The 27040-nt window shown below is 44.4% G+C and overlaps 1 protein-coding gene across 3 annotated transcripts in view; it reads left to right on the forward strand.

Moving 5' to 3' along the window:
* Kif26b (kinesin family member 26B) overlaps positions 1–27040 on the forward strand; it is a 428644-nt gene that overhangs the window by 379371 nt on the left and 22233 nt on the right. For all 3 annotated transcript variants that reach the window (XM_076914586.1, XM_034520916.2, XM_076914588.1), the window contains one exon: positions 450–609. In XM_076914586.1, the coding sequence (XP_076770701.1) occupies positions 450–609 (160 nt within the window). The remainder of the gene's footprint in view (positions 1–449; positions 610–27040) is intronic.

The raw sequence follows: 27040 nt of genomic DNA on the forward strand, positions 1-27040 counted from the left end.
TGGCAGTTGGCAGACACTCAGCAAACACTTGGGTCTCCCCTGCCTTTGCACCTGGATCTCATATCTTCCAGAATTTTCCTGGAGTTACCAACCTGACTAGACTAGATAATCGCTCATGAACTGTTGGGGTTTCAACTCAGTAAGTTTCAGAACTTTGTCAATGGTTAGCTAAAAACCCTTACCTTCCTTCAGTGAACCATTTGATTTACAGGGGTTATGCTTTTATTTGTACAATAAATGAGAGTAGGTTAGAGAAGGTTTGTGGTATGTGGAAGACAGAATTTAAGAGCACCAATGGTATTTGAAACTTGATTTGTTTGTGTTACCAAATGTTTGTCTTTGTCTTTCCCTTTCCCATGATTCTCAGAGAGCTATATCAAGAAGAGAAAATGTGTTGCCCAGAACTTACCCACTCTCCTCTTTTTTTCTTGTGTCTTCCCCCGTGCCAGTGTCTGGAGGTCGCAGCCGCCTGCATCTCATCGACCTCGGCAGTTGTGTGAAAGCTCTCAGCAAAAACCGAGAAGGAGGCTCAGGGCTGTGCCTCTCACTGTCTGCTCTGGGCAATGTCATCCTGGCTTTGGTCAATGGGAGCAAACACATCCCATACAAGTAAGTGACTCTCCCGCTGGACAGCAAGATGGTATGAGCATAGTGTTAGAGCCACGACTGAGTCTCTATCCCAGAGGGATGCCCTGGGAGAAGTGTAGCTAAGGGTCACTCTGGTCTCCGCTAAAAGTTCAGTGACAGAGATTAGCTTTAGCTAGTGATCATATAATGCGTCATCTTCCAAATAGGAAAGAGTTGCAGGTACTTAACTCTGGCGCATTCCTTATGCGAGGCCTCTAAGACGAAACAGAAAGCTGTCTCATGGAGGCCTCTAGTCATAGTTACCATTGGTGGGCTAATGTCAGCATCACGTCAGTGGGTCTGCTCCATGGTGTGACATGCAGTGACCAAAGAGCAGTGGAGCAGTCAGATTATAGCCGCCAGAGTACCACTCATTAGATATAAATGTCAGGTAAACAACAGTTAATTTTTAGTTCAAGTCTGGCCCCTTTAATATTGCGTGGACATCGTAGGCATCCTGTGATAGCTCTACGTTGGCAAGCTTAAAAGGCCTGAGGTGGGAGATGGAGGTTAGCCATGTCTCATTCCATGGAAATGTTTACCCCATATACAGGGTCCTTGCCTTTTTACCACTACTGCTCCAGGAAGATAGAGTCAGAGCTTCTCCCATTTCTGGGACAGCCCTAAGCATGCCATGTCACCAGTGCTTGTGAATGACACAGCCTTTGTCACCTCTCACCCCTCACCCCCATTGCCCAGCTCAGCTGTGTCTCCCACTAGCTACAGGAACCTCCACTCATCTGTAAAATGAGGGTTATGACTCCGCATTTTATATGCATCACAGAGAAATAAGATGCAGAATAGGTGTGAAAAATCTTTTTTCCCTCTGGAATCTAGAAGGCTGTCACCAGTGACCAATGGTAACTAGCCAATGATCTGATTTGCCTCCATTTTGTCAGAGTTAAATGGGAACAGCATTTGCCTTCCGGAATTGCCATGAGTAACTACATAGGGAACAACATTTTGTTTTAACCCATTAAAATCCTTTAAATGCAAATTACTGCTGTGGGAGAAACAGGGAAGTTGGGGGATGTCTTCAAGTGCCTGAGGCTCATGGCAAATCCTTGCTTTCTCCTCTCTTCTGGTCCAAGTTGATGACAGGCACCCAGACATCATTTCCCACCAGGAGATTCACTCTGGGTTGCCCTCAGGGGCTTACCTGTTGGTTATAATCCTGGCTGTTCTTGAAATTTGGTATCCCAGCCACATAAACCCCAAAGTGGCATTCCCTGTCCTTTTAAGGACCATTTCAAGGTGAGGGTTTATCATGTTCCATGATTTCTGCTGTGAAATAACCCAGAATATTGGGGGCCTGGCAAAGAAAAAGGTTGTTGTGGGGTAGAGCTGTAGAGGCTGAGGATCTTCCAAAGACAAATTCTACAGGGCCTTGTTGACGTCCAGAAAGTGAGGATCAGGTCTTGGAGCACACAGCTTTCTGGGCTGTCATGTAGATAGTGTTCTAAATGCCACTTTGCAATAAGGTCACTGGCTAGGTAGTAAGTAGTTCATGCCCATTTTATTCAAATTATTGAGTTGATGGTGGGAGGGCTGGGAAGTGTAAGCATATTTTTGATTAGGTAAAGGCAATTTCCTTCTGGTTGCAGTTTGGTTCCACTGTAAACAAATAGGGAAACTCTGTAAGTTGTTTTTATTACTAGCTAGGTTAAACATATTTTTAACATCAACTAGTCCTAATGGCCAGCCACCTGCCCTCTTGGGAAAGCTCAATGTAACCAGCCCCTGCAGACATCTTGCGTAATTCCATGAGTCCCTAACATTTCGGCCACACAGGTGATGAGCGAAGTGTTTATACTGTATGTAAACAAGAGCTTAACATGAATGTTGTGTCTGCATGAGACCATGTCAAGGAGTGCTCCCCTGACCCTAACTGCCATTAGCTGTGGACACAAGCTTCCACCAGTGACCTTGGGCCTGCTAACAAATCACTAAGAGCTTGCTGGGAAGCACACTGATCAGTGTCAGCAAGCATGGTGGTCTGACCAGCCATCTAATGACCAGGGAATCTGGCCTGCCATCCTTTGGTCCATAATGACTGCCATCTTGCAGAAGTTTTGAAAGACTTTTGTTCTGACATTTTCTTGTATTTTCAGCCACAGCATAGACTTAGTCAGTATTTGGTGTCTGTGAATCTCATTTGCAAACTGATTGATCAGTCGACTAGAAACTATTCTCTTTCAGAATACAGGAAGGTAAGACAAAGATTTACTCAGATCCGCCAGGTATTTGGTGACAAGATCAAACTGTGTGGCTTTCCCCAGTTTTGGAGACTGTTAGTTGTTGATGTCAAGTGTCTGGCTGGTCCCTGCTCTCATCAAACTCTGTCTGATACTGACTGCCTCTACACAGCAGGGTGTCCAGCACAGCAGGATGGTCCACATTCCCTTCATCAGATGACAGCCCTCTAGAACCATGCTATGCTGCATTACATTAGTGGACTAAACCTTTCTGGGCAGCAAGCCTTATCTTTGCTTTGGCTTTCCAGGCAAGGGTATGTTTCTTGGCTGATGGGTTCTTAGTGTTCTGTTCACTTTCTGGGGAACAAAACAATTCCAGAAAATCAAACTTCATATTCTTTGCCCTCCCCAATCTCTCCAAACCACAAGACCTCCCCACCCCCCACTCTTCATCTGTCACCCTAGACAACTGCTTAGAGGCAGCATTACGTGTGCTTGCTTCTGGGAAATTAACTGGAATGTGCACAGAGGGGATATAGCCTGTCTCCATTTCTCTTCATCATTGTACCAGACCATTTGTCATGTGAGCAAGCCGGAAAGTGAGTTGGGATTCATTACCCATCCCGGGTGCTCCCGCAGGAGCGCTCGATGTGCTCTCACTGGTTCTGACTCTGCAGATGACATTGCTTGTGCAGATGACAGGCTCAGGCACAGAGTCAGTTCCCCACCTCAGCCATTATGCACCACAAGCTGCCTTGGCCAATCCCAGTGCCATTCATTTATCAATCCTAAATAGTGACACCATTCAGAAAAGCATGGGCCGGGGGTGGGGCACAAGGAGATCAGCAAGGGCACCAGCCCCTAGTCAGCTCGGCAATGACAAGAAGCACAAATTGCTCTCTTCTTACTTCAGGGAGTCTCACACCCAGGGAAACCTGTCCTTGTTCTGAAATTTCTGACAGCACATTTGCAAATTTTCATTCGTTACAGTTGTCTGCTATTTCCCACCACTTCTTGCACAGTGAGGTGCTAGGAATTGCACGGCTGACGAAGAAGGGGGGGGAAATGAGCAGAGGTATTAGCAGGAATTCTCATGCCACAAAACAGTTTCTAGATGTTCACTTTGGGAGCTGGTCCCTGAGGAGCCACTGCAAGGATCTGACAGGGTGAACTTGGCTTCAGCTAAAATGCTCTAGTATCCCAGCCCTTCTGAGGATCACAGACTTTCTAGAGACCCTGAAATTCTAACTGCAACTAAGTTCGCTACAAAGGAGATTGGTCTGTTTTAGATGTTGTTTTGGGATGGGCACAAGCCCTGAAAAAGCATGCGCTTCACACTCTGAGCCCTCAGGCCCCGAAGCCCGTAACTTCATTTATAACTGTCACTGCATTTGGAGAAACCATTATTTTAATAAGCCTCGCAATCCAATACGAAGCAGGGGCTTATTATGGACCTCACAGGAGCCAAACCAGTGTACTTGTATATTTGCAAATTGATGAAGCTTTTTATTGAGAACTGACCATTAAAGAGACAAGAGACTTTTTTTTGTACAAATCTATGACCCTCCCTGATGGCTTGGCAGCTGGGAATGTGTGTGAAAGGAAGAACAAGCTGCTTGTTAGAAAGAGGCTGAGGTTGGAACAACCTCTTGTGTGGGCCTAGAGAGTCACTGTGGCTCCTCAATGGTCTCGTAGCTGTTCTGGGGGATTTATATTCTGCAAGAGGAAGTTTGGGAGCTTCCGGCACACTAGGGTCATTGTCCTGTTGAGCTGACCACTTCTGCACAGGTCAGTTCTTGAAAAGATGCTTCCAAATTGCCCTGCAGTGAGTTCTAGGGGCTTTTCCAAAGCCTCACATCTATGCACTCATTTTGCCAGCAGGGTATTTGCACTCTGCTTCTAAACCACAGGTATTTATTTGCTAATGTCTGGACACCCACTTCATAAGGTCATGGAATATCATCCTGTAACACTCTAATGTTGTGTCTGTTATAATGCTGTTCTCTGGCAACTTGGGAAACGGTGCCACAGAGCCACCTGTGACAGAATGCTGAGTTTGTTCTGTGCAGGGGCCTGAGACCCGCATTTACTCATGGTAGTCACTAGCTGGGCACAGACCACTATGTTTGTTCCACTTCCCTCTATGGTAGAATGGCTCCACCAAACATGAAATACACTGGGGCCAGTCTCTTGTCAAACATCAGACTGTAAGCAAGCACTGAAGGCAGCATCAACTTCCAGAAGTCTCTGTCTCAGCAAAGGGCTGGAGCATCCCTGAACAGCCTACAGTGGGAGTGCTTGCCTCCTCTGGCTCAAGTAGGGTAAGGAATCAACAGTATTTAAAGGACTTCAAAGCACCTGAGCACAGCAGTCCCCTCAGTCCAGCAGGTGATACTAAAACCAAATGCCAGTCAAAGACTCAGGGGGCGGAGGGTTGGTGTTTCATACACAGAGACAGCTTTTCCTAAAATGTTAACACTTCTGCTCATTTGAGAGGCAGTGGGGTGCAGATGCCTGCAGATACCAGGTGCAGCTGCAGGTCTGCAGTTGGGGCCGTACAGGACCATCACTGCAGGCACAAGCATTCCCCAACCTGGCCTTAAAAACCTCATCACTCATCTCCCTACTGTCTGGGTAGATTTGGGGGTTCTCCACTTTCTCAGAACTGGGAACTCACTGAAGAGGTTTAGGAGACTGGAAGGGTTGTGGGAAACTGGAGCACGAGATACAAACCACTGTTAGCTGTGACATCCCACACCTCTAGTGTCACACAGTCCTATTCCTCTGGATTGAATGTAGATTACTTACAGGTACCATAAAATTAAATAGATACTTCTCAGGGAAAAAAATGCAAAAGAATATCAGCTCTAAGATTGACTCAAGATAGCATGAAATTGGGGAGAAGCTCCGTGTAAGGATCTCTGTGTATGAGAGGAGCGCACGTGTGCACATTTAACCTCCTCGAAATGCACATTAATGCTGGATTATCTCCCCCGATTTACAGGGAGAACATCAATTTAGAACTATTTGCACAAACTCCGGATACCAGTTTATAGCATTCCCTGTTTAGAAATAAAATAACCAAAAGTCTCAGGTTGCCAGGCAACTGCAGCAGTGATAATTCTTGGTATTGCTGCTTTAAAAACATTCATTTTATACATTTTAATGACTGTTAGGGAGCAAAGAGAGTGAGCTCAGAGCATCTCTGGGACACAGGAAGTTCTTTTTTATGAGATTGTTCAGTATCCCGCTCTCTCTTATTCCTCCCTCCTTGCCTCTTCCCTGGCCAGTGGTATTTTTGTAGTTCATTATAGAATTTACAGAGACAGTTATGTTTTTTATTTTAACAACCCAGGCAGCAATTGTCTGTTGATTAACTCCTCTGGTGTGATATGTGCACATCATTAGGGGAAAAATGATGTGGTGTGGAGTCTGCTGGGCTGCAGCCTGGGTTCACTCATCATTTATGCTCCAAATTTGAGCCGTCCTCTCTGGTTGTGAGAACTGCTCCTGCCCCAGCTGGATCCCCAGTGTGGCCAGACCATCATAGCTGGTATTTTTCTCTGCCCACTGCTGCTAGCCACTGTTAGATAGTGAAGCATGGTCACGTGAGGAACAGATAGAAGCCAGGAGACTTCTCAGTTATCCTTTGGGTTCTGAGTTTATCTTCCCTTAGCTTAACTTCTGAGCTTGCCAATGGATGTCTCTTCCTTCTAAATTTGAAGTCAACTAGCAATGGATTCAACGGTTGACTAAGAACTGAAACCCCATAGCCTCTCAACTCCAGCAGAGCCCCTCCACAGAGGCCCTAGCACTCAGACTCAGGTCAGCAGTGCTGGCTCCCTTCCCCACACAGTGATAGTGCTCCAGAGAGGAAGGCAGGGCACAGTCTAGGGGAAGAAGGAGACAGATAGACACCATGGAGCTGCTCATTCCTGTCTTCACATTTACCGTGCTCCCCCTCTGAATAAAGAGGAAGAAGCAAACATAGGATCTCCCCCTCTTGACCTTTCAAAGGGAATAGAAGCTAATTTATGAACTGCTGGATCAGAGGAAGAAGGAGAAAATTGTTTCCAATACTTATTTTCTGACTTTTCAGCTACATGGCAGGCAGTTAGTATGGTGTATAAATTAGCTCTCTGTGAGGGATGTTTCTGTGAGGGATATTATTACTATGTGAGCATAGTAATAATAACTCTTACTATGCCACCCAGGCTATTCTAAACACTTTATGGATATCTACTTATTATGGTGACTCATAACCATTATTCTTATGGCAAAGATTGGGAAGCTGAGGCACAGAGAGATTGAGTTCCTAGTTCAAATTCACACAGCTGTTATGAAAAGAGCTATGTCACTGTCTCCCAGTGTGTCCCTGCTGCCAAATATGGTGCCTGGAAGGTTATCAGTGTCCAGTGAACAGTTGTCAATGGATACAAAATTCCCATGGACAATATGGGTCTGTAAAGCCTGAATATAGAGGCTTGTAAGTGAGAGTTTAGACTGGAGAACAGCCAGAGTCCAGTGTGTACCTCCAGTTGGCTTCTTTGATCTCACCTGTTTCTAGGATGACTAAGCTGAGTGTCTTAGTTAGGGTTTTACTGCTGTGAAAAGAAACCATGTCCAAAGCAACTCTTATAAGGACAACATTTAATTGGGACTGGCTTCTAGGATCAGAGGTTCAGTGCATCATCATAAAGGCAGGAACATGACAGCGTCCAGGCAGGCATGGTGCAGGAGGAGCTGAGAGTTCTACATCTTCATCTGGAGGCTGCTAGGAGAAGACTTGCTTCCAGGCAGCTAGGGTGAGGGTCTTAAAGCTCACACCCACAGTGACACACCTGCTCCAACAAGGCCACATGTACTCCAACAGGGCCACACCGTCTAATACTGCCACTCCCTGGGAAGAGCATATGCAAACCATCACACTGAGACTGGTGGCTAGGTGCCAGTGGCAAAGTGAAACATAAAACAAAGAAGAAAACAGAAAGAAAGTCCCTCATCCCAGACCCAAGCCTCAAACCAGAGCTCAATCAAATTGATTGTGATCCTCATTACCCTGGTGGTGGGGCAGGGGTATTGTAAGTTCAGGGCCAGTCTGGGCACCTTAATGTGCAACTCTGTCACAAAGCAAAAAAACAAAAAAATGGTGGAGGGGCACAACACAGCTTAGCAGCTCATTGGTGGATTGCTTGATAGCATGTGCAGACCAAGTTCAGACCCTAGTAACAATACACACACACACACACACACGCACACGCACACGCACACACATGCACAAACTGTGTTCGGTAAGGCAGAGGAAACAGGGCTTTGATAGCTGTAGTGGAGCCCGGTGGCCTGAGTGCTCCACTCAGCACTAGCCACGGAGGAACTTAGTCAGTCGCAGCCATTTCACCTGTCTTGAGAGTCTGGGAAGCCATCTCACATCCCCCATCAGCAATAAAGCCGCACAACCTCATAGTACCTACACCACTCAGCTCTCCTGCTTTGCCTGGGAGCTCCAACAAGAAAAGTGTGTCCCTTTCTCAAACCAGAGAGTTGGGCACTGCCCACAATTGACAGAGAGGACCATGGTTGTGGGTTTCCTTTCTTGGGATGGTGCTGTCTCTGAGGCATTCCTGGGAGAACAGGCTCTCAGGTCTCATAGGAGAGGTTATCATCCGCTGGCCCCTGAAGTTTGGCTGCATATCAGCTTGGTAATGACAGGCTATGCAGGAGGTGCGGCTGAAGCCAGGGTTCCCTGTGCCCGCCGTAATGAGCTTCCTCAAGCATCTGGTGGAGAGCAGAAGCATTAGGAACAATTAGGAACTGGAATTTGTCAACTTTCTTCACCCTGAGCTCCCAAAGACATGTGCTGGAGTAGGACAGCTGTGGTCTACAAATGAGACTCTGCTGTCACCTGGGCTGGCAGAGCCCCACTCAGGTGAGGCCAGGGAACATGGATGTCAGCACCACTTCTGTTACTCAGGGATCATTTCAGTCCCCATTTTCAACCTTGTGATCAGGATTCATTCTTGCCCCCCACTTCAGAAACAAAATTAGAGCCCATGGATAAAATGTCTGGGAGGACTTTGAGAACATGACGTTTCAAAGGTGAGAAGGCCAGAGTGTACACACACATTCTAAGCTTTTATGATCAGGGCTCAGCAGCACCGTTGTACACTCTGGCTTGTAAGGCAGCTGTTTCTTTTGGCCAAATGTATCATAAGTTCCTTTTGTTACACTGGAGCTTCAGCCCTCCTGCCCAGCACTCAGGGAGGCTGCCTGATGCAGATCTAAACTCTGCAAAGGACTGAGGTGAGATAAGGAAACTAGGTACTCACTGAGGTTGAGGGGGCTCAGGAGAAGCTGGACCCCCAGTTGTGTCTGTTGATCCTACAGACCAGGGTGTGATGCATTTGATAGTGACATATTCTTCACAGAATACCAATAACGGCAGCCACACTAGAAGAAGCTTTGAGGCAGAGCCTGTGTGTAACATGCTACAGAGGTTAAAGAAAACCGTATCTGTGTAGACTAGATATTTGGGTAGGGGGAGACTCTTCTGAAGAGCTTTTCACATTTGATAGCTCACATTGCAGTTTAGATCCTGCTTGGCTCATAATTCATAACTGCTATTCATGGAGGCCAGTGTTGGTCAGATCAGCCTATAGGAACCAGAGGAGTTCAAGGGACTCGTTCCCCAGGGTCTGATGGAGCCTACAAACACATACAAGAGCTAGCCAGAGAAATGTGGAGCCTATGTTCAAGTTTTATTTTAACCCACTTATTCATTTCAATCACTTCTCCAATTCAAGAGTATTCAGTGGGTCTGGGTAACAGGTAGGTCACTGGGAACAATATAGCTGGTGACAGCTCAGGGGTGTGAGTGGGGGCTGGGGACAGACATGAAACACCTGAGTGTGATACATGATAATTACGTGCACACCAGCCCTCAGCCTGAACAAAGGGAAGAAGGGGTGGGTGGGAGGAAGGAGCCACAGTATCTGCTGCCTTAGCTGATGCAGCTAATCTGCCATCTCTCTCCTCATCTACCTGCTTCTACTACCGATGCTTAACCAGGTTTTCCTGCCTCTCCATCCATTCTTTAGACCCTGAACTCTTCATTCATGGAAGCGGGCTCTGCCCTGTGCCACACTGATGAAGAACGTGGCTGATACCCATTGTGATAAACTCCTGAGCTAAACGTGGGACTCCAAACCCACAGCTTATTGTTATCTTTAATGATAACTAATCATCATATTATAAGCCACTCTGTTCATTACAGAAAGCAAGCAGCTGAAGGAGGACGGCTTTTGGTTAGTCCAGGCCATTGCACAGAGGAGCCCAAGATGCCCTTAGGCACCCTGAGGGTTCTGTGGTTACTCAAGGATAGCTTGATTTAGGCACAATTAGGCACTGGAAAGGATGAAGCATACAAATGAGTCAGGGCTTAATTCATTAAAAAACTGCCTTGAACATTAATTGAGCTTCAATCAGAGTAGCCAACCATAAATTCTCACCTGTTTCACAACTGATTCAGGCTCAATTGAGCAGTAATAGATTTTTTTGGTTCATGCAAATGAGGTGATAATTCATTCTGTTGTGTAATTGAATAATTTTCAAATAGATTTATTCACAGGAACAGTTAAATTGTGCCATGTTGCCTAATGGCGCTCATGAAGCTTTAACCAAAGCAAAGCCGAGTTTCACTCTGGAACAGTAGAGACCTCACGGGACAGAGACGGTGCTGGTGAAGTCACTGCTGGTGTGAAGAACAGCAGACCTTAAGACACCTGACGATATCCACTCTGCCTTAGGACCACGACCCCAGATGTTATTTATTTTTACTTCTCTGCTCTTTCTTATTGCCACATACAAGTATGGTCGATAAGAATTTGCAGGAAGCGGTTTCTCAGTTTGACAGCCCTCGTTCGAAAGCACACACCCCCGAGTTTTGTGCCCCGACACACCAGCCTTCCTGAGAGTTCAGTGTGTCAGCCTGCTTGTTGAGTTCCAGGCCAGTGAGAGACTGCATCACAGAAAAATATGGTTGACAATTTCTGAGAAATGACAATGGAGGTTGTTCTCTGGCCTCTACGCACATGCACTCAAACACATGCATACGTACACATGCCTGATTTTTTAAAAATGTGTATTCCTTCCTGTGTTCCAAAGGGCCTACCCAGGATGCCATCTCCTCTTCGCAGCCTTCCTGAGGACTGCTCTCGCAATATGTTGCTGCATAACAATTCTGCTTTTTGTTTACACTACTCAGTCCCCTGTCATATGAAGTCATCACAATAATGACAGCCTCTCCCTCAGGTTCCATATTGGTATATACTCATTTGGACTGACTCAGCTTGATCTTAAACCCTGTGTCTTTAGTGACAAATGTGAATTGACCCAACAGATTTGCCTCCCTGATCAAAACCCTGGCCTGTCAAGCTCTTCCTATCTGTGAGTCAGCAGATCGTCCCACTCTGTCTGCTAGAACACACCATGCCCTGTTGGCTCCTTGGAATATCTGACTGCATTTCTTTCTGAGAACTAGATGGCTTTTTCCTATGTGAATATCTAGGGCTCATACAAAAAGATCTACAGTGAACAGTGACAGCCTTACTCTGGGCAGCAAGTGTGCCGTCAGAAGCATAGATACGCTAGCATCGTCCCTGTGGTCAGAGACTAGTGGGTGGCAGTAAATTCACACGCTGAACCAATTTCTTTGGCTTTTCTTCACTTATACTACTGAGTCTACTTGATTGATCTGGTCACTGGCAATCACAGTTTCTCTTATTTCAGGCTTAGTTATTGATATTAACTCTTGAATCACACACTCCTTTTTATACAATAGTATGTGTATATGTGAGTGTATGTGTGTGAGTGTGCATGTGAGTGTGTATATATGTGAGTGAGTGTGTATGTGTGCATGTGTGTATGTGAGTGTGTATATGCATGTGTGTATATTGTATGTGTATTGAGTGTGTGTATGTATTAATGAGTGTGTATGAGTGAGTGTGTTATGTATAATAGTGTGTGGCTGTATGTAGTATGTGTGTGTGATGAGTGAGTGTGTGTATGAGTGAGTTTGTGAGTGTGTGTGAAAGTATGAGTATAGATGAATGAATGTGTGTGTGTGTATGTGTGTATGTGTGAGTGTGTATGATTATAGACTGATGATGAAAGGGTTACAGAACTGGCAGTGTTGGAGGAAGCCTTACTGAAGGTAGGAGCTGGGAGCTGATACGAATGTGAAGAGAGTCATGACAAGTGGTTAGTTAAGGCAGTAAGGACCCTGTTGTAGGCTTGGGGCCAAAAAAGAAAAGAAATTCAAGAGGCTGCATCAAGTGAGGAGGAGCATCCAGGAGGTTGTCAGTACTGCTCCATGGCATGTGAGCTGAATGTTCTGATGGCAGGTGATGGTTCTGTCATCTCAGTGAGAGTCTCTACATTTATATGTGGACACAAAACCCATGACTCTCAACTCAGAGGAGGCCAAGAAGCCAGCTGTGATAACCATGGCCTAGGAACGTAGGTGTGGGGCACCCCAAATTCCTGCATTTCAATGTGAAAGCAGTTTCATGAAGTTTTTATAGTAACAGAGCAAAGTCATAAACACTCTGTAAACATATTGGTGGGAACATCTAATAGGCAGTTAAGAGAAGTTGAGAAAGCTCAACTGGAGGCCTCACCGCTGTCTGGTGACTCTGGCCTTCTGGTTGGTGGAATCTAGGGTTTTCTTAAGCTAATACATTCCAAAAGGATTTTTTTTATCTCTCAGCCCCAGGATGTTAGGTGAAACACAGAAATAGGCAAAGGATGGCTCTTTAGAAGACTAAAGAGAGCCCAAGATGAATTACAGTTAGGCTCTGACCTACAGCATTCCAGCCTGTCTCTCCAGTCACTGAGGATCCAATCTGTTTGTGAGCCTTCCAGGTTTCAGTGAAGGTGCCGCTTTTCGAGAACTTTCTTTTCTATCGATGATGTATGTTTCAGCATGCAACCATTCATTGGTCTGGTGAACTCTGTAAGTTCACAGGCCAGATTTTGCTGTCAGGTTTTGACAGGCCCCTGTGTCAACACATTTCCTAATTTAATTTGGTAAGCTCAGAGATGGTGGCCTCTTGCTTGCCTGATTAGCTGAGCTGTAGGTCTGTGCAGGACGTGGAGTGATGCTGTTCCTATGCAGACAAGATGCAGGCCCACTCTGCCTCAGCATGTGCTCTCCAAATGGACACAGTGAACTGTTAGGTAAATGGAGTCACTCAGGGCCTGAAAGCCACTGCTTTAGGTAATATGGAACAACTTAGAGCAGCTATGGGTCTCTGCTATTTTAAAAAAATTCAGTTGTCCTGTTCCCCAACACCCTGAATTCCGACCTTTGTTCCTCATCCCTAGTATGGATTCCCAGTCTCTGATGCTCCTCCCTTTTCTCAAGGGCTGGGTCCCTATGCATCTCTGTTACCTGTTGTTATTCAACCTCAACCCCACCCTCCATTTTTTCCTTCTATTTTGTCTGGCTGTCTAGTTATTTAAAGTTGAAGGCTAAACCCAGATTTGTTTTTAAAACAAAGCCCAGAGCAGGAATTGGTCCTTCCTGGTCATTTTGTTGTTGTTTATTTCTTTGAACATCTTAATTTCCTTACAGATGTTAATCAACTTTCTGTTGTTTATTTGAAATCCATGTGTTCATCTCAGTTGGCCACGTGCAGTTCCTGCTGGATCTGTATCTCCTGGTGCCTCCCATCCTCCTGTGTTTATTGTTGTCTGGGGACTACTCCTTTGCACTGGCATTTTATTCCTGAGACCTGGATAAAGAGGGTTTACTTTACAGAGTGTTTGTATTTAGGTCTACGCGCGGTGCCACCTAAGGATAGTCTAAATTGTATTCTCAGCTTGAAATATTTTGGACCACCCAAATCCTGAGACTCCAGATGATCGGATCGCCTGCGTGTGATTCAGACTGAGGTTCCAAATTCTTAGGACAATTTCCTTTCCACTGTTTTGGTGCTTTAGAGGACAAGAAAATCATGTCCTCAATATGGGAGAGGAACATTTGTTGGAGAAGGAGAATTTCCTAATAAAATGTCCATATTGGACCAGTTTGGGGCTGTGTTTTCTATTTCACAAATCAACCCCACCCCCAGCCCAGGCCACATAAAAACTAAAGCCTGTGAGAGCACCTGGTTGGCAAACAGCTTCAGAGTGAAAGCAAGTGTTACTCTGCTTCTCCCGAGTCTCTGACTTGGACTAGAGATCGTCTGCTCTTTTGCAAACTCAACAATGCATTTAATATGATTTTTACAGCTATCCACATTGTGTAATTGTGCTTAGGAAGGTCTTTTGGGGATCTGACCAGCAAACTGTTCTTTTTCCTTGTCACTTTGTCACTTACACATTCTCGATCTTCTGATAAGTGAGTATCTGAGTGTAGACTCTGGATACTCTGACTGCTTCTCAGCCTGTTGGCAAGATCAAGTGCAAACTTTACTCTACAACATTCTTACAAAATGAAAAATATCTCTGCAAATCAAAAAAAAAAAAAAAAAAAAAAAACCAGTTAAAACTTCTTGAGTGCTTCTCTAAATGTTTAAGAAAATAAGGAAAATTATTTCATCTTTCATCTATAGCTTAATGTACCTTGCTCTGCCTCTGTCTTACCTGGCTAGGATTTCACAATGCTTCTGACTGGCCATGTCCCTGAAAGACCCATGTGTGAAAGGCTTGTGTGACATTTCACATGTGTGACAGTGCTAATGGTAGCGGGACCTTTACCAGATTGGGGGGGGGGGGGAGGGTAGTGGGAGGAAGTTAGGTCATTGGGGGGGGGATAGTGGGAGGAAGTTAGGTCATTGGGGGGTAGTGGGAGGAAGTTAGGTCATTGGAGAGCACACTTGAAGGAGATATTGGGGCTCTGTCTTCCATCACTACCCCTTGCTTCCTGGCTCCCAAAGGGTGATCAACCTTGCTCCCTTACACACAATAATTAATCTTACCACAGGCCAACAAGGCCAATAGGCTATGGACTGAAATCTCTGAAATTGTGAATCCAAATAAACCTTTCAACCCTTTAAGTTGACTGCCCCCAGTATTTTTGTTATAGTCTCTGAAATGTAATCATGGCAGTGCTATTTTCCTTAATGTTGTATTTTTTCAACTATTATCTTAAAACCACCATGATTTTTGTGTGATAACATATAAAATTATCTGTGTATTTTGATGACTGCAACTTCTCTTTCTCTTGGTACACTGGATATCTAACTACCATTTATAGTATGTTTGTTTCAATAGGATACATTTTTTTCAAGTAAGAAACAATTATACATCAATTTTCAGAAAAGAAGAAAGAGCTATAGAATTTCTCGTGTTTAATCCTTTATGTAGCTTGAACTCTTGTCCTTTGTATCCCAGGGTCCTCTGCTTACAGGCTTTGTTTTTAATAATTGCAATTCATTACCAGCCTCAAGGCCCAAGGTTTTCCTCTTTCAATTATTGAGCACTTCATTACAGATTACAATTTAGTTTGGAAAAAAAATTAATTCTAATTTAGAAGACTTGTTTCTAAAACTTGAACATTCAGATTTCAGTCATGAAGACTGCCTTGTTTTGTCCACTATAAAGCTGCCCACTATAAACAATTTTGTGGTATTCCATTTTACTCTTTAAAGTCTCAAATATTTTTCAAATCCAACTAGTTACAGGAAGCAGAGAGAGAACTGTGTGTTCCCCTAACTTGAAGATCCAGCTGATCTCCCTCACATGGACTTTGTTGTTCAGCTGCATTCTGATGGAATCTAATGAATGTTTATAACTAAAGCTCAGGTTTCTCTGTGTAGAATTGATCTCAGCACAGTTATTAGTTGTGTAAGTATATCAGCTAGAAATACATTCAACAGAAGGCATTTCTCAGTTTAACAGAACTCATACTGTAAAGTATGATCTCCTGTTCACCACACACCTCACACATAGATAGAGAGCTGGAAGGTCCATCCACAGCACCCTCCTATTTTGGTGAAAGTCTTGTAATGGCAAGTGAGAAATTCAGGCTCTCATAAACAGAAGGGATAGAAGATAACACAAAACCAAGACTTCTGGGCATTCCAGGACACATAGGATCCATGCTATGATCCTGTCCATCTCTCATGTGTTTGTATTTCCAGGGTAGGTAGAGAGCCAACAATATCTCAAGTTATTAATGCTTGCTTGCTGAACAAGTGACTCCAAAAACTACCTGTGTGTCTAAACAGGACATCCTGTATGCCAGTGCAAGGGGCCCTTTGGAGCTTTCTAACAAGATCTTCCAAAATCTCACCATGGGCTGGAGAGATAGCTTAGCAGTTAAGAGAGCTTGCTTGCTGCTCTTCGAAAAGACTTGAGTTTACTTTCCAGCACTTGCATCAGCAGCTTACAACCTCCTTTAAGTCCAACTCCAGGGATTTGATACCCTCATCTGGCCTGTGTAGGTACTATACACACTCAGCATATACTCACATAGCAACATAAGTAAGAGAAGTTTTAAATCCCAAATCCTACCACACAGATGGCTCCTCCCCTTACTTGTATTTAACTGCAAGCCAGGATGGCACTTGCCACCCTTTCTGGGACACATATTTATATTGTCTATGCCAACAAGTTTGACCAGCTTCTTCTAGCTAATACAAACTGCTAGACTTCAGTGGGTTCAGCCTTGTGAAATTCATACCTGGGTATCTACCTAAGAATATCCAAGGGGTCATAACATGAACACCTCACATTGTATTGATGGGCTGAACAGAAACTTACCATCAGATTAAGGCCACAATAGTGGGTCTGTTAGTTTCTCTTTGGGGATGCTGTCATGCATACTCCTCAAGATGATAGTCTGGATGCAAATATCCTTCCTGTAATATGCCATTGAGGACTGTAATACGTGTAGACCCAAGTAGGCCAGCTTGCTCTGGAGAGTAAGAGAGTCACTCTGCTCTTATACAGACAGAGAAGCCTGAGCTTTGTAGGAGGGGTTCTCACTGGAACCCCAGTTCAATAATATCTGTTTATTTTCTTGTAACATTGGCTCCTTCATACAACAACAGAAAAAGATATCTTAGATTCTAAAACTTAGAAGTTGTGGATTTAGGAAGTTTCATGTGGTAAAGTCTTCTTTTAATGGATAAATTTAGCCATTAGATACTTGCGTGAACGTTTATAGGAAGACCCCTGTGTTAGACCCCATTCTAGGTCTGGATATGGAAAGAACAGACCTTTGCCCTCATTCTGTAAGAAGCCAGCATCCTATTTGGGACATCAGCCAGCCCATAGAGTGTGTCCTTTATGACACTACAGAAAAGCATTGAGTTTGAACTAGGAAACTAACCCCCTCCCAAAACAAAAACAAAATCAAACCAAACCCAACCAAACAAAAGGGCCTGAGGAAGAAAGGTGTATTTAACTCCTATTCTGTGAACCTCATCAGCAGGACTTTGAGAAACTTGTCCTCGGGCTTCTGGGAATGAGGAGCAGGGACTGAGCCCTTACCTAACACTTGCATGGCTCTGGCGGAAGTCTTCAAGCCAGTTTCCTTTCAATTCCCTCCAATTACTGAGCCCTATCCTTTATGCCAGTGCAGTTGGCCCATTTTGTGAGAACCCTGGGATTGTGTTTCTCTAAACCATACGATATCCAGAAGTCACTGCAACAAGCACTGCCTTCATCACCTCTCAAAATTCAAGTTCTACTCTGTCTCAAAAGGAACATAGCCAGGAAACCCCATAGCACACATATGTGGGAAAATGGCCTTTCACAGTTCTTGGGCTGGTGACTGGGAGTGGCCTCTAAGTAATAAAGATCGTATTGGACAACTATCATTTGCATATAATAAGCCAGACAATCCTTAGTCCCTCTAATTGGCAAGTTTGTTGCAGCAAAACCACATACTAGAAGGATTTTGAGCCACAGATACAAAAAAGTTAAGATCTGAGTCTAAAAAAGTGTTATATAAAAATGAAGTCTCCTATATATCAAAAGATACCACCAAGATATTGAAAACAATAGATCATTCTGCCTGTTTTCAGAGAAGGCCAGGCAGGTTGGCACACACTTTTAATCCCAGCACTCAGGAGGCAGAAGCAGGTGGGTCTCTATGATTTCAATGCTAGCCTGGTCTACAGAGTGAGTTTCAAGCCAGCTATGACTTTATAGTGAGATCATGTTTAATATTTAGAACTTTTAAAGCCATCCTAAAATACAGCAACAGAAGCAATTAAACAATGGACAAAAAACTTTAACAGAAGTGTCTCTGTAGAACACGTGAGAGTAGCCAATGAGCACATACGTAATGCACTGGGCAGAAGAGAAGTGCAAATGAAACCTCAGTAAGACACCATGTCACATTGGGTAGGAAAAAGATGAAAGTAGGTTTTACATAAGAATGTGGAGAAAGTAATGGGCTTTAGCAGGATGTCACAGTTGTCCCATAAACATATTCCCAAATTAAGTGCTACAAAGGACATTGGTCAGGAGCCAGGCCAGGGAGACAAGACAAAGCTCGTTCCAACCCTGAATGTCATACAAACTCCTGAAAGCCTTCCAAGACTGACAACATAGAGAGGCCATTTGTGGGCCTTTGGGGCTTAGTTCAGTGGATGAGAGCTTTGCTAATACCGGTGAAACCCTGTGTTCTCTCATGCACACATATATATACATGCACAGGCTCACACACATACACATACAGATGAACGGGCACATATACACATGCACACATGTACACACCATACATACATACATACATACATACATACATGTGCACACACATATGTACATACACACATACACACATACACACATACACACATACACACATACACACATACACACACACACACACATACACACATACACACATACACACATACACACATACACACATACACACACACACACATACACACATACACACATACACACATACACACATATACACAGACACTGGGCTGAGTCCTTCCTGGTAGAATGTGTCACTGACCATTGACCTCTCTCACTGTTGATATGTGTCATTTCTCTTAGATCACTTAGGGAAAGCCCAGTGATGTGCAGCCCGATGGGGCAGAGAGAGGAGCTCTTCTTGGTTAGTGTGGGGAAGGTCAGAATAGGGCCAAGCATTTGCAAATGAAGACTCCTGGGATTAATAGTTACGTGTTCTCTGCTGATTATATAGAAACCAGAATGAGATAAGTTGACTCTGAAAACTAAAAATAATCATGAGATTTAATGTAGCCACCATGCCTAGATGCCATGACTATCCTGTTTAACCCCTTTTAGCCTTTTCCAAGGAATATGCCAGGAAAGGGACTCACATGAGTTTCTAGAACTACAAAATAAACCAGCTGCCATTCGTAGAGTGCCTGGGATACCTCTGTGTATATGTATGGGGGAGGGGGGTCAGTGCTGGAGGGTCGGGAACACAGAGGTCAATATTAGCTGTCCTCCTCAATCACTGGCTATTTTATATTTTGAAAAGGGGTCTCTCATAGAATCAATAGCTCAATGATTAGCTAGACTGGCTCATCTCAGGGATCTACCCATTTCTACTTTGCCAATACTAAAATTGCAGATACATACCACAGTGCCTGGTGTTTCATTAGTGGGGGAGGGGGAATGTGAGGGGGCTGAGGTCCAAACTCTGAGAAGGGAGATGGCAGAGCGAGGTACAAAAAGAGGCCCTATCAAAACTCCACAACCAACACATGTTTCATATAAGCATTTGCTACTTGGAACCAATACTGAAGCTCAAAAGAAAGCATAAAAATAAAAATATTTCAGACACATAAGCTGTTACATAAGTAATGATACTCAAGTGGTCATGAGACAAGGCAGCAATCAGAATGGTGGGAAGACCTGAGAAAAGATACTGGGTGAAATCGGATTTCATTGCATCAAAGATTCCATTTGTAGCCTTATTTTTCTCTCTTCTCAAGAATTCTGTGAAAGTTCGAGGGCATGGACAGAGGTAAATAGAATCAGGGAAATGCCTCTAGGTTACCATGACAACATGATTCCTGACTTTATCTTTATGCTTCATCAGTTCCTAAGTCCAGTTTGAATACCATCAGAGTTCTCTGACATCAAGATGAACATGTACTCCTGACCTAAGAATGATGGGAACTTAAAGGAAGCAAAGTTCCAAAGAGTTCAGTGAGCTCATCTTTACTCTGAAGATCTGTGATAGCCACCCTTGGGCATAATGGAGATGGTTCCTAGTTCTGCCCCCTGGTTAAGCAGCCGTAGACCATTGCAGAGGCAAGCTCATACATATCAGGACTGTAAAAATGACTGTTGCAAAGCTTTGATGATTAATGATAATAAGACTTCTTGGATTCAATGAGATTTTTAAAGGAAGTGAAAAACTAATGGGAAAAACGTCAAGACCACAGTTATATCTAGCTATGGTGAGGGTATTGACGTCTTTGTTTTTGATCTGGACTGATTAACAATCTTCATCTATTTCGGACCAATTGTCATGCATGATGCTTGCTGAAGGTCTTCCTGTTGAATCACTAAGCACAACCTTCGAAGCATCTCTTACTTTGTTAGAATATGCAATTTTTGGCAGACCATTGACCCGAGGGACAGCTGTATGCCTCTTATTCTATTGGCCTACTAATTTGTTCGCTTGGCTGTCTTCTTTATTCTTTGGGGACATTTTTCTTTAATGTGATGACATTTCCTCATTCCTGGTTAAACTGAAGTGAATATTAATGAATGTAGTCCTTCCCTTCTGCCCTAAAGCTATTAAGGCATATGTATTAGCTGAATAAATACAGGCTAAACACAGTTCCCATTATGAAGGTGCTTACAGTCTTGTTAGAAGAGCCGATAGAAGTCTGAGAGAGTTTCAAGGTTTGAGGGCACAGTCCCCAGGATGCTGTTCTGCCCAAGACTTCTGGCTATTTGGGTTCAAGGATATAGGAGATTGAGAAGAGTCTGCACCTCACTTTTGGCACCAACTGTGTGGTTGGCAGGCACCCCAAACCACCATCATTCAGTCGAAGGACTTCCAGAACTCAGTAAAAGCACTCACAAACTGCAGGAGTGTGTAAGAACCAAAGCTGCAGGATCTCCATGACAAAGGGCTACAACCGGACATCCTAAAGGAGGCCCAGTGTGGATCCAGTATCATAGGGTAGCAGAAGCCAGAGGCCTCAAACCAGACCAATGACTCATTGTAATGAATATTTGCAACTAAAGGTGTGTGGACAAAAGGGTGTATACTGTGTATATATACACACTACAGTTTCCATGGCAAAATGCTTGGTTTTTGTTTGTTTGTTGTTTTATTTTTTATCTTAAATGTTTCCTTATTTTTAGTTTTTGTTTTCTTTGGAAAGAAGGTTGCAAAGGAGGGACATAGATCTAAAATGACAGGGAAGTGCATAGGCTTGTGTGCATGATGTAAAATTCACAAAAATCAATAAAACAGTCTTTTTTTAAGTGCTCATGGCTCTGACTTATCCCATGGGAAGATGTCAGCCTCTAATCAGCTCTCGGAGGAGATATATGAATGTAGTAGGGTCTCGGAAGGTTCCAGATGTAAGTCTTCCAGTAACTGCAGGACATGGTACTGTCCCAACATCTGCATGTGAAATATGTACTGAACATTGCCACCAGCAATGTTGGCATGAGCTATGACATTTACAACTATAATTGTGGCTACATAGAGCAACTTCCCAGAGGGTTGACCCCAGTCCCAGAGTGATGGTACCTCCTGGCCCCAAGCCATGAACCTAAACCTGGTGCTTGATCATGTTCCTGCTTCACTAAAATCTGATGTGGACACCCTCCATCCTAAACAAAAACAGTCTTAATGGGTATCACAAGGCTTATCTCCCAAAGCTCACAGCAAAGGGAAACTCTCTTGAGAGGCAGAGCTAAATTATTTGATACATACATAAGTGTGTGCAGGGAAGAGATGATAAACTGGGTGATTGTGGAGCATGGGATATGGCTCAATCAATAAGGAACTTGTTACAAAGGCATGAAGACCTGAGTTCAGATCCCCAGCACCCATGTTAAAACATATCCCAGGAGCATATATCTGGACCCGTCATTCCCAGAATGAGGGGAGCAGAGAGACACATATCCCTGGATTCAGTGGACATCTAGAGTAGATAAGTCAGTGAGATTTGGGTTTAGCAAGAGACCCTGTCCCAAAAATAAGGTGGAGAATTGAGAAAATCACCTTACGTATTCAGTGCACATATGCAAACATGCACTCACACACACACACACACACAAACATATACGCACACAGTCACAGACATACATACACATGCATACATACACTCACTCACCCACATAGTGATACACACACGTACATGCACACACACACACACACACACACACACACACAGAGTTGCATGATAGAGAAAGGGGCTTGTTGTGAGCTTCAGTGACTAACCAAACATTTGAAAGAGCAACAGAAACAAAACTGAATGTGCCTACGCAACCCTCAGGCAAGACATGATAAGCGTGTCTAAAAATGTGAAAGGCCTGTGTGACCAGTGTGCTTGTTTTTACCTTGTATGATCCCAGGGGACAGAGCTAGTGACTTCCAGTTAATGTTATAAATACCGAGGTTAAATATTAGGAAGAGACTTCTAATAAAGATATCTGAAAATATACGCGCTGCCCTGCAAAGACAGTAAGCCTTCCCAAGTTGAAGGCCATTGCTGCACAAGGCATATTACCCATTACCTTAATGATCCTTTTGTTAGGAAATGCAAGACCTTCCTCCAAGAATCCTTTCAACTCTGTTACTTTATGCTTATACCACTATGTTTTCCATCTTGACCCATGGTTGTAATCTGGAGTTGGTAAGCTATTTACATACTGATTCTGAGTGTCTGGATTATCTTTCAGATTTCTGAGTGGTACCTGGGTGCGAGGGCTATGGCGTGAATGATGCCCTGAGCAAACTGTAGATATACCATGTCTAGAGTAGTTTAGGTTCTTCCTCCTGGCCACCACAGGGTACCGTCTTATCTTACAGCTATGAGAAGGAATGGGATATTGCATAAGTAAAGAATGGGAGGTTTCTGTGGAGGATGCGCAGTGATCAGCTCCATGCTGGATAAACATGCTACTTGCCGTACGTCTTTCTGAATACCATCCATGTAGAATGCATTTTAATTTTTTTTAATTTAATATTTTTCAAAACCTTTTTCTTCACTCTGTGTGACTTTCACACATCATACACCCCCGTCCCACTCCTCTCCCCACCCCTCATACCCACCCTCCACCCTTGCAACCTCCCCCACAAAATAAAAAATGCACAAACAATCAAAAACAAAACAAAGCATAGAAAACATCCCATGGAAGCTGTAGCATGTCACAGTGTGTCCCACAGTATACCTCTCTGTCCACACATCTTTACTTGCAAATGTTCGTTGCAATGAGTCATTGGTTTGGTTACAGGTCTCTGGCTTTAGTGACACCATCACTGGGACCCTTCCTGATTATCCTGTTGCTGTCCTGTGTCATGGAGATCCTGCAGCTTTAGATCAGCCGGCCCTAACATTGTCCCAATAGTTCAAAGATGATGCAGATTTGGGGATGGGCCAACCTAAAGCCCTGGATCTGAGCCTGGATGGTAGCTGAGCTGGTCAGCTCACTGTCTCTTCCTTATCCACACCACCAGAGTGAGCTCTCCAGCACTGCTCCCGCTAGGCCACCCAATGCCCCTGCTCTCATGCCCTTAGGACCAGCTCACTCACACCCACACCTCCAGAGCCAGCTCCACTGTGCTGCAGTCAAGATGTAAAGCTCACTTTCCCAATTACTTCAGCCAGAGAGAGGCAGGCCAGCTCTCACGTCTCACCTGTGCCTTTACCATCCAGTCTATGTTGCCCAGGTGAGGTGCAGGGCCCATTCTCTCAAGTTATATAGCCAGTGAGAGGCAGGGCTAGCTCTCCTGCACTTATGACTTTGGGACCAGCTCTCCAGACTACCACAGATGTTAGGGAACATCACTCCTGCATCTTCTCCATCACACAGCAGATGAGTAGCAGGGCCAGCTCACCCGCACACTCTGCACCCTGGGCCGGCTCTACTGTGGTGCCCAGGTGAGATGCAAGACCTTCTCTCCCAAGTACTGGAACTGGTGAGGGGCAGGGATAGCAATCCTGCTCTTATGATCCTGGGGCAGCTCTCCCAACTGCCAATGGTGACACGGGGCGAGAGCATCACCTCTGTGCTCATGCCACTCACAGCAGGTGAGGCAGGATTGGCTCTTCCACACTCATGCCCTCGGGGCCTGCTGGCCAGTACCCTGGCCACGAGGGCCAGCTCCACTGCTTTGCCTGGGCTGCTCTCCCTAGTGGTGCCTGCAGTGCCACCAGTGAAAGGTGTATCCAGTCCCTGAGAAGTTTTATAACTAAAAAAAGTTGGGTTTTATAGAATGATTCTTCTTGTTTAGTTAGGAGGATGGTGATAATTTCCTGCTTTGGCCCGTTAATGGAATATCTCACTGATTGACTTGCAAAGGTTAAAGCAGCTTTGCATGCCAGAGACAAATCGCTCTCAATCATAGTGTATAAAGTTTACACTGAATTCAATTTACTAATGTCTCATAGAAGGTTTTTACATTACTATTTATCAGAGAGGATAGCTATACCTTTCTTTAGTGTCTTTGTCTGGCTTTAAGTAACAAATGTCATAAAATATGCATGAGGTATTCTTAGCAACTTAAATTTTGGAAGAGTTGAAGAGGTATTAGCATTATTTTTCTTTGAAATCTTAGAATTTAGCTATGAAGCCACCCAGTCCTGGGTCTTCCTTTGTTAAGAAACTTTAATTACTATTTTAATCTCTTCTTTTTCTTTTTTCTTCTCCTCTCCCCACAATATAATTGCAAGTTTTCTGCATTTGCTTATAGATGTTAAAACAATATGTATTCTTTATCCCGTAACTTTTCTAGTCTCTATTTAACTTATTTCTACACTGAAGTTTACTCTTTCCTTCTCTCCCCCACCCTCCCTAACTATGGAGTTTCCTCCCCCTCCTCTTCTTTCTGAGGTGCCATGTCAGGCTGGTGCTGGGAGCAGGGACCTAGGCGCAGAGGCGTCTATTACTATTGGAACTGCTTTCACAGGAATCCTGTGTGTGAAGATTTTTCACTGTTATCACTTTCTAGATATTTTTCCATTTTTCATTCCATTTTATTTGGCCCATTGGTTGTTTGGGCACATATTAATTTCCACAAATTTGCTTGTGTGTTGCTATTTTCCCTAAAATAAGGGCTCACAGTATCAGGTCTGATAATGACCTGCAAGTGGTTACAATGGCTTGAGGTTCTAGACTGGGGGTGGGGGTGGAACAGTGTTCAGAGGTCTGTAGAGTTGTAGTTCTGAACTCAAGGTCCCACAAACCTATAATAATAACTGGGACTTGGGGCATGCTTTATTTTCTAAGACACAGTTTGATGCACACTGACCAGAAAGCTGGTCGATGATACCAAAGCACACCGAGCAGCTTAGACCTAGAGCACTGGGCTGCTGTCGTGATGCTGAGTGGGCTGGGGTACACAGCATACAACAGTGGCTCGATTCCAGAGTCAATACAACACAGCAGCAAATCAGACCCTGGATGAGACACCACATTGTAGTATCATTAAACCCTGGAATGGTGGCAAACTGACAGTACCCCAGCAAGCACAGAGCTGTGGCTTGAAGCCCAGGAGCCAACTATCAGGACAATGGTGACTCCACCATCCAGCCTGGTAGGAGGCTTTGACAGCTCAGACTTCAGGGTTCCTTTAAGTTCCAGGGAAGCTGGGTGCTACACCTGTTTGGCCTAGAGGGCAGGTAGTAACAGCTCTCCAGCACTGTTTTCTTAGGACAGAGCTGTACCTTTAGCTCAGCCCCAGGAGGTACAAACACAAACACTTGGCTCAGCCAGACACTGGCTCCTTGTGGGGCATGGCACCAAGTCAGCTCAGGATGGGGTTCCCAGTGCTGACTCCTCTGGAGTAGCTCAGTAGTGTTGCTGGAATTTCCAACACTAATAAGCCCTATAAAAGACACAAAGCCCAGATAGTTTAATTATAAGCCTTATGCCTAGATTGGGCAGATCTAGGACTACACTAACTTATTCTCCAGCTAGGAGACCCCTTGATACTTGGGGTTTCTCTCGGCCATGAAGTTCTGGTCCATCATGGCTTCTCTTCTTCTTCCTCCGTCCTCTCTCCTTCCATCTCTACTTCCAGTCCCACCTCTCCTCTCCACTGCTCAGTCACAAGCCTTTGATTGACCAGTAAAATGGGGAAAAGGCTCACATGGCATCACCTGAGTACCTAATGGTCTGCTCATCAGGGGCAACACTTCTTGAGGATCTAGTGTTAACATTAGACTATAAAGAGCACCAGGCTAACCCACTACACAGTAGCTTAGCAGGGGGACCTGGCTTATGGTTTAGTGCCTAAAGGGGCCCCAGGGCTCCTATGTGATGAGGACTTCAGCTGGGCAAGTTGGTAACTGTTGTGGCCAAAGTCCCTCTGATTACCTTCCCCACAGGTAGGGTGCCTGCCCCTGCATCTAGGCAGGGATGCAGGGGACAGACATGCACTTTCCCTTACTACGTGGTTGCCCTCAACACTCATGGGTGCTCTGGAACACTCATTTGGTTTAGTCAGTTTGTTTTTAAATCAAAATATAGTTGTTTACTTGTGACCCTGGCTGTCTCTCAGGGTGCTTGTGGTAGGGGTCCTTAGTCAGCCATCTTGCTCATGCCAGTTGTCATTATCTTTTATTGATGACTGTCATGTTGAAATTTTATAGGTCCATTTCTTGGCTGGAGCCCCAGGCACCTTAAGCTTGTCAGTCACTCTTACCTGAGTCAGCCAGTGCCACACAAATGCTCCTTAAGTGAGCACCTGCTTCCCTAATGAGCTAATTAGTTCAGTGGACACGAACAGCAAGGCAGCTCCTTTGCAAGGGCAGACCACCTCTGTATGTGGCCGGAAGTGGTGTGAGCTGTGACATTAGTCAGAGCCTGGTGCTCCAGTGATTTCCAAAGCCAAGCGTTTTCTCTCTCTGCCAGTTTCTATAGGACTGACTTTGTTTCATAACTCTATGAAACATCTAAAAAGATTCAGGAGCAGTATAGACTGCTATCCATCAAATACAGATTATAAAATACTATGAAAACCAAGGCATGTTCAGTGGCTAATGGTTCTGTCTATGTAATGATGTTACCATGTATAGGCA

The sequence above is a fragment of the Arvicanthis niloticus genome, chromosome 16 (genome assembly GCF_011762505.2).
Source record: "Arvicanthis niloticus isolate mArvNil1 chromosome 16, mArvNil1.pat.X, whole genome shotgun sequence".
NCBI classification, from domain to species: Eukaryota; Metazoa; Chordata; class Mammalia; order Rodentia; family Muridae; genus Arvicanthis; species Arvicanthis niloticus.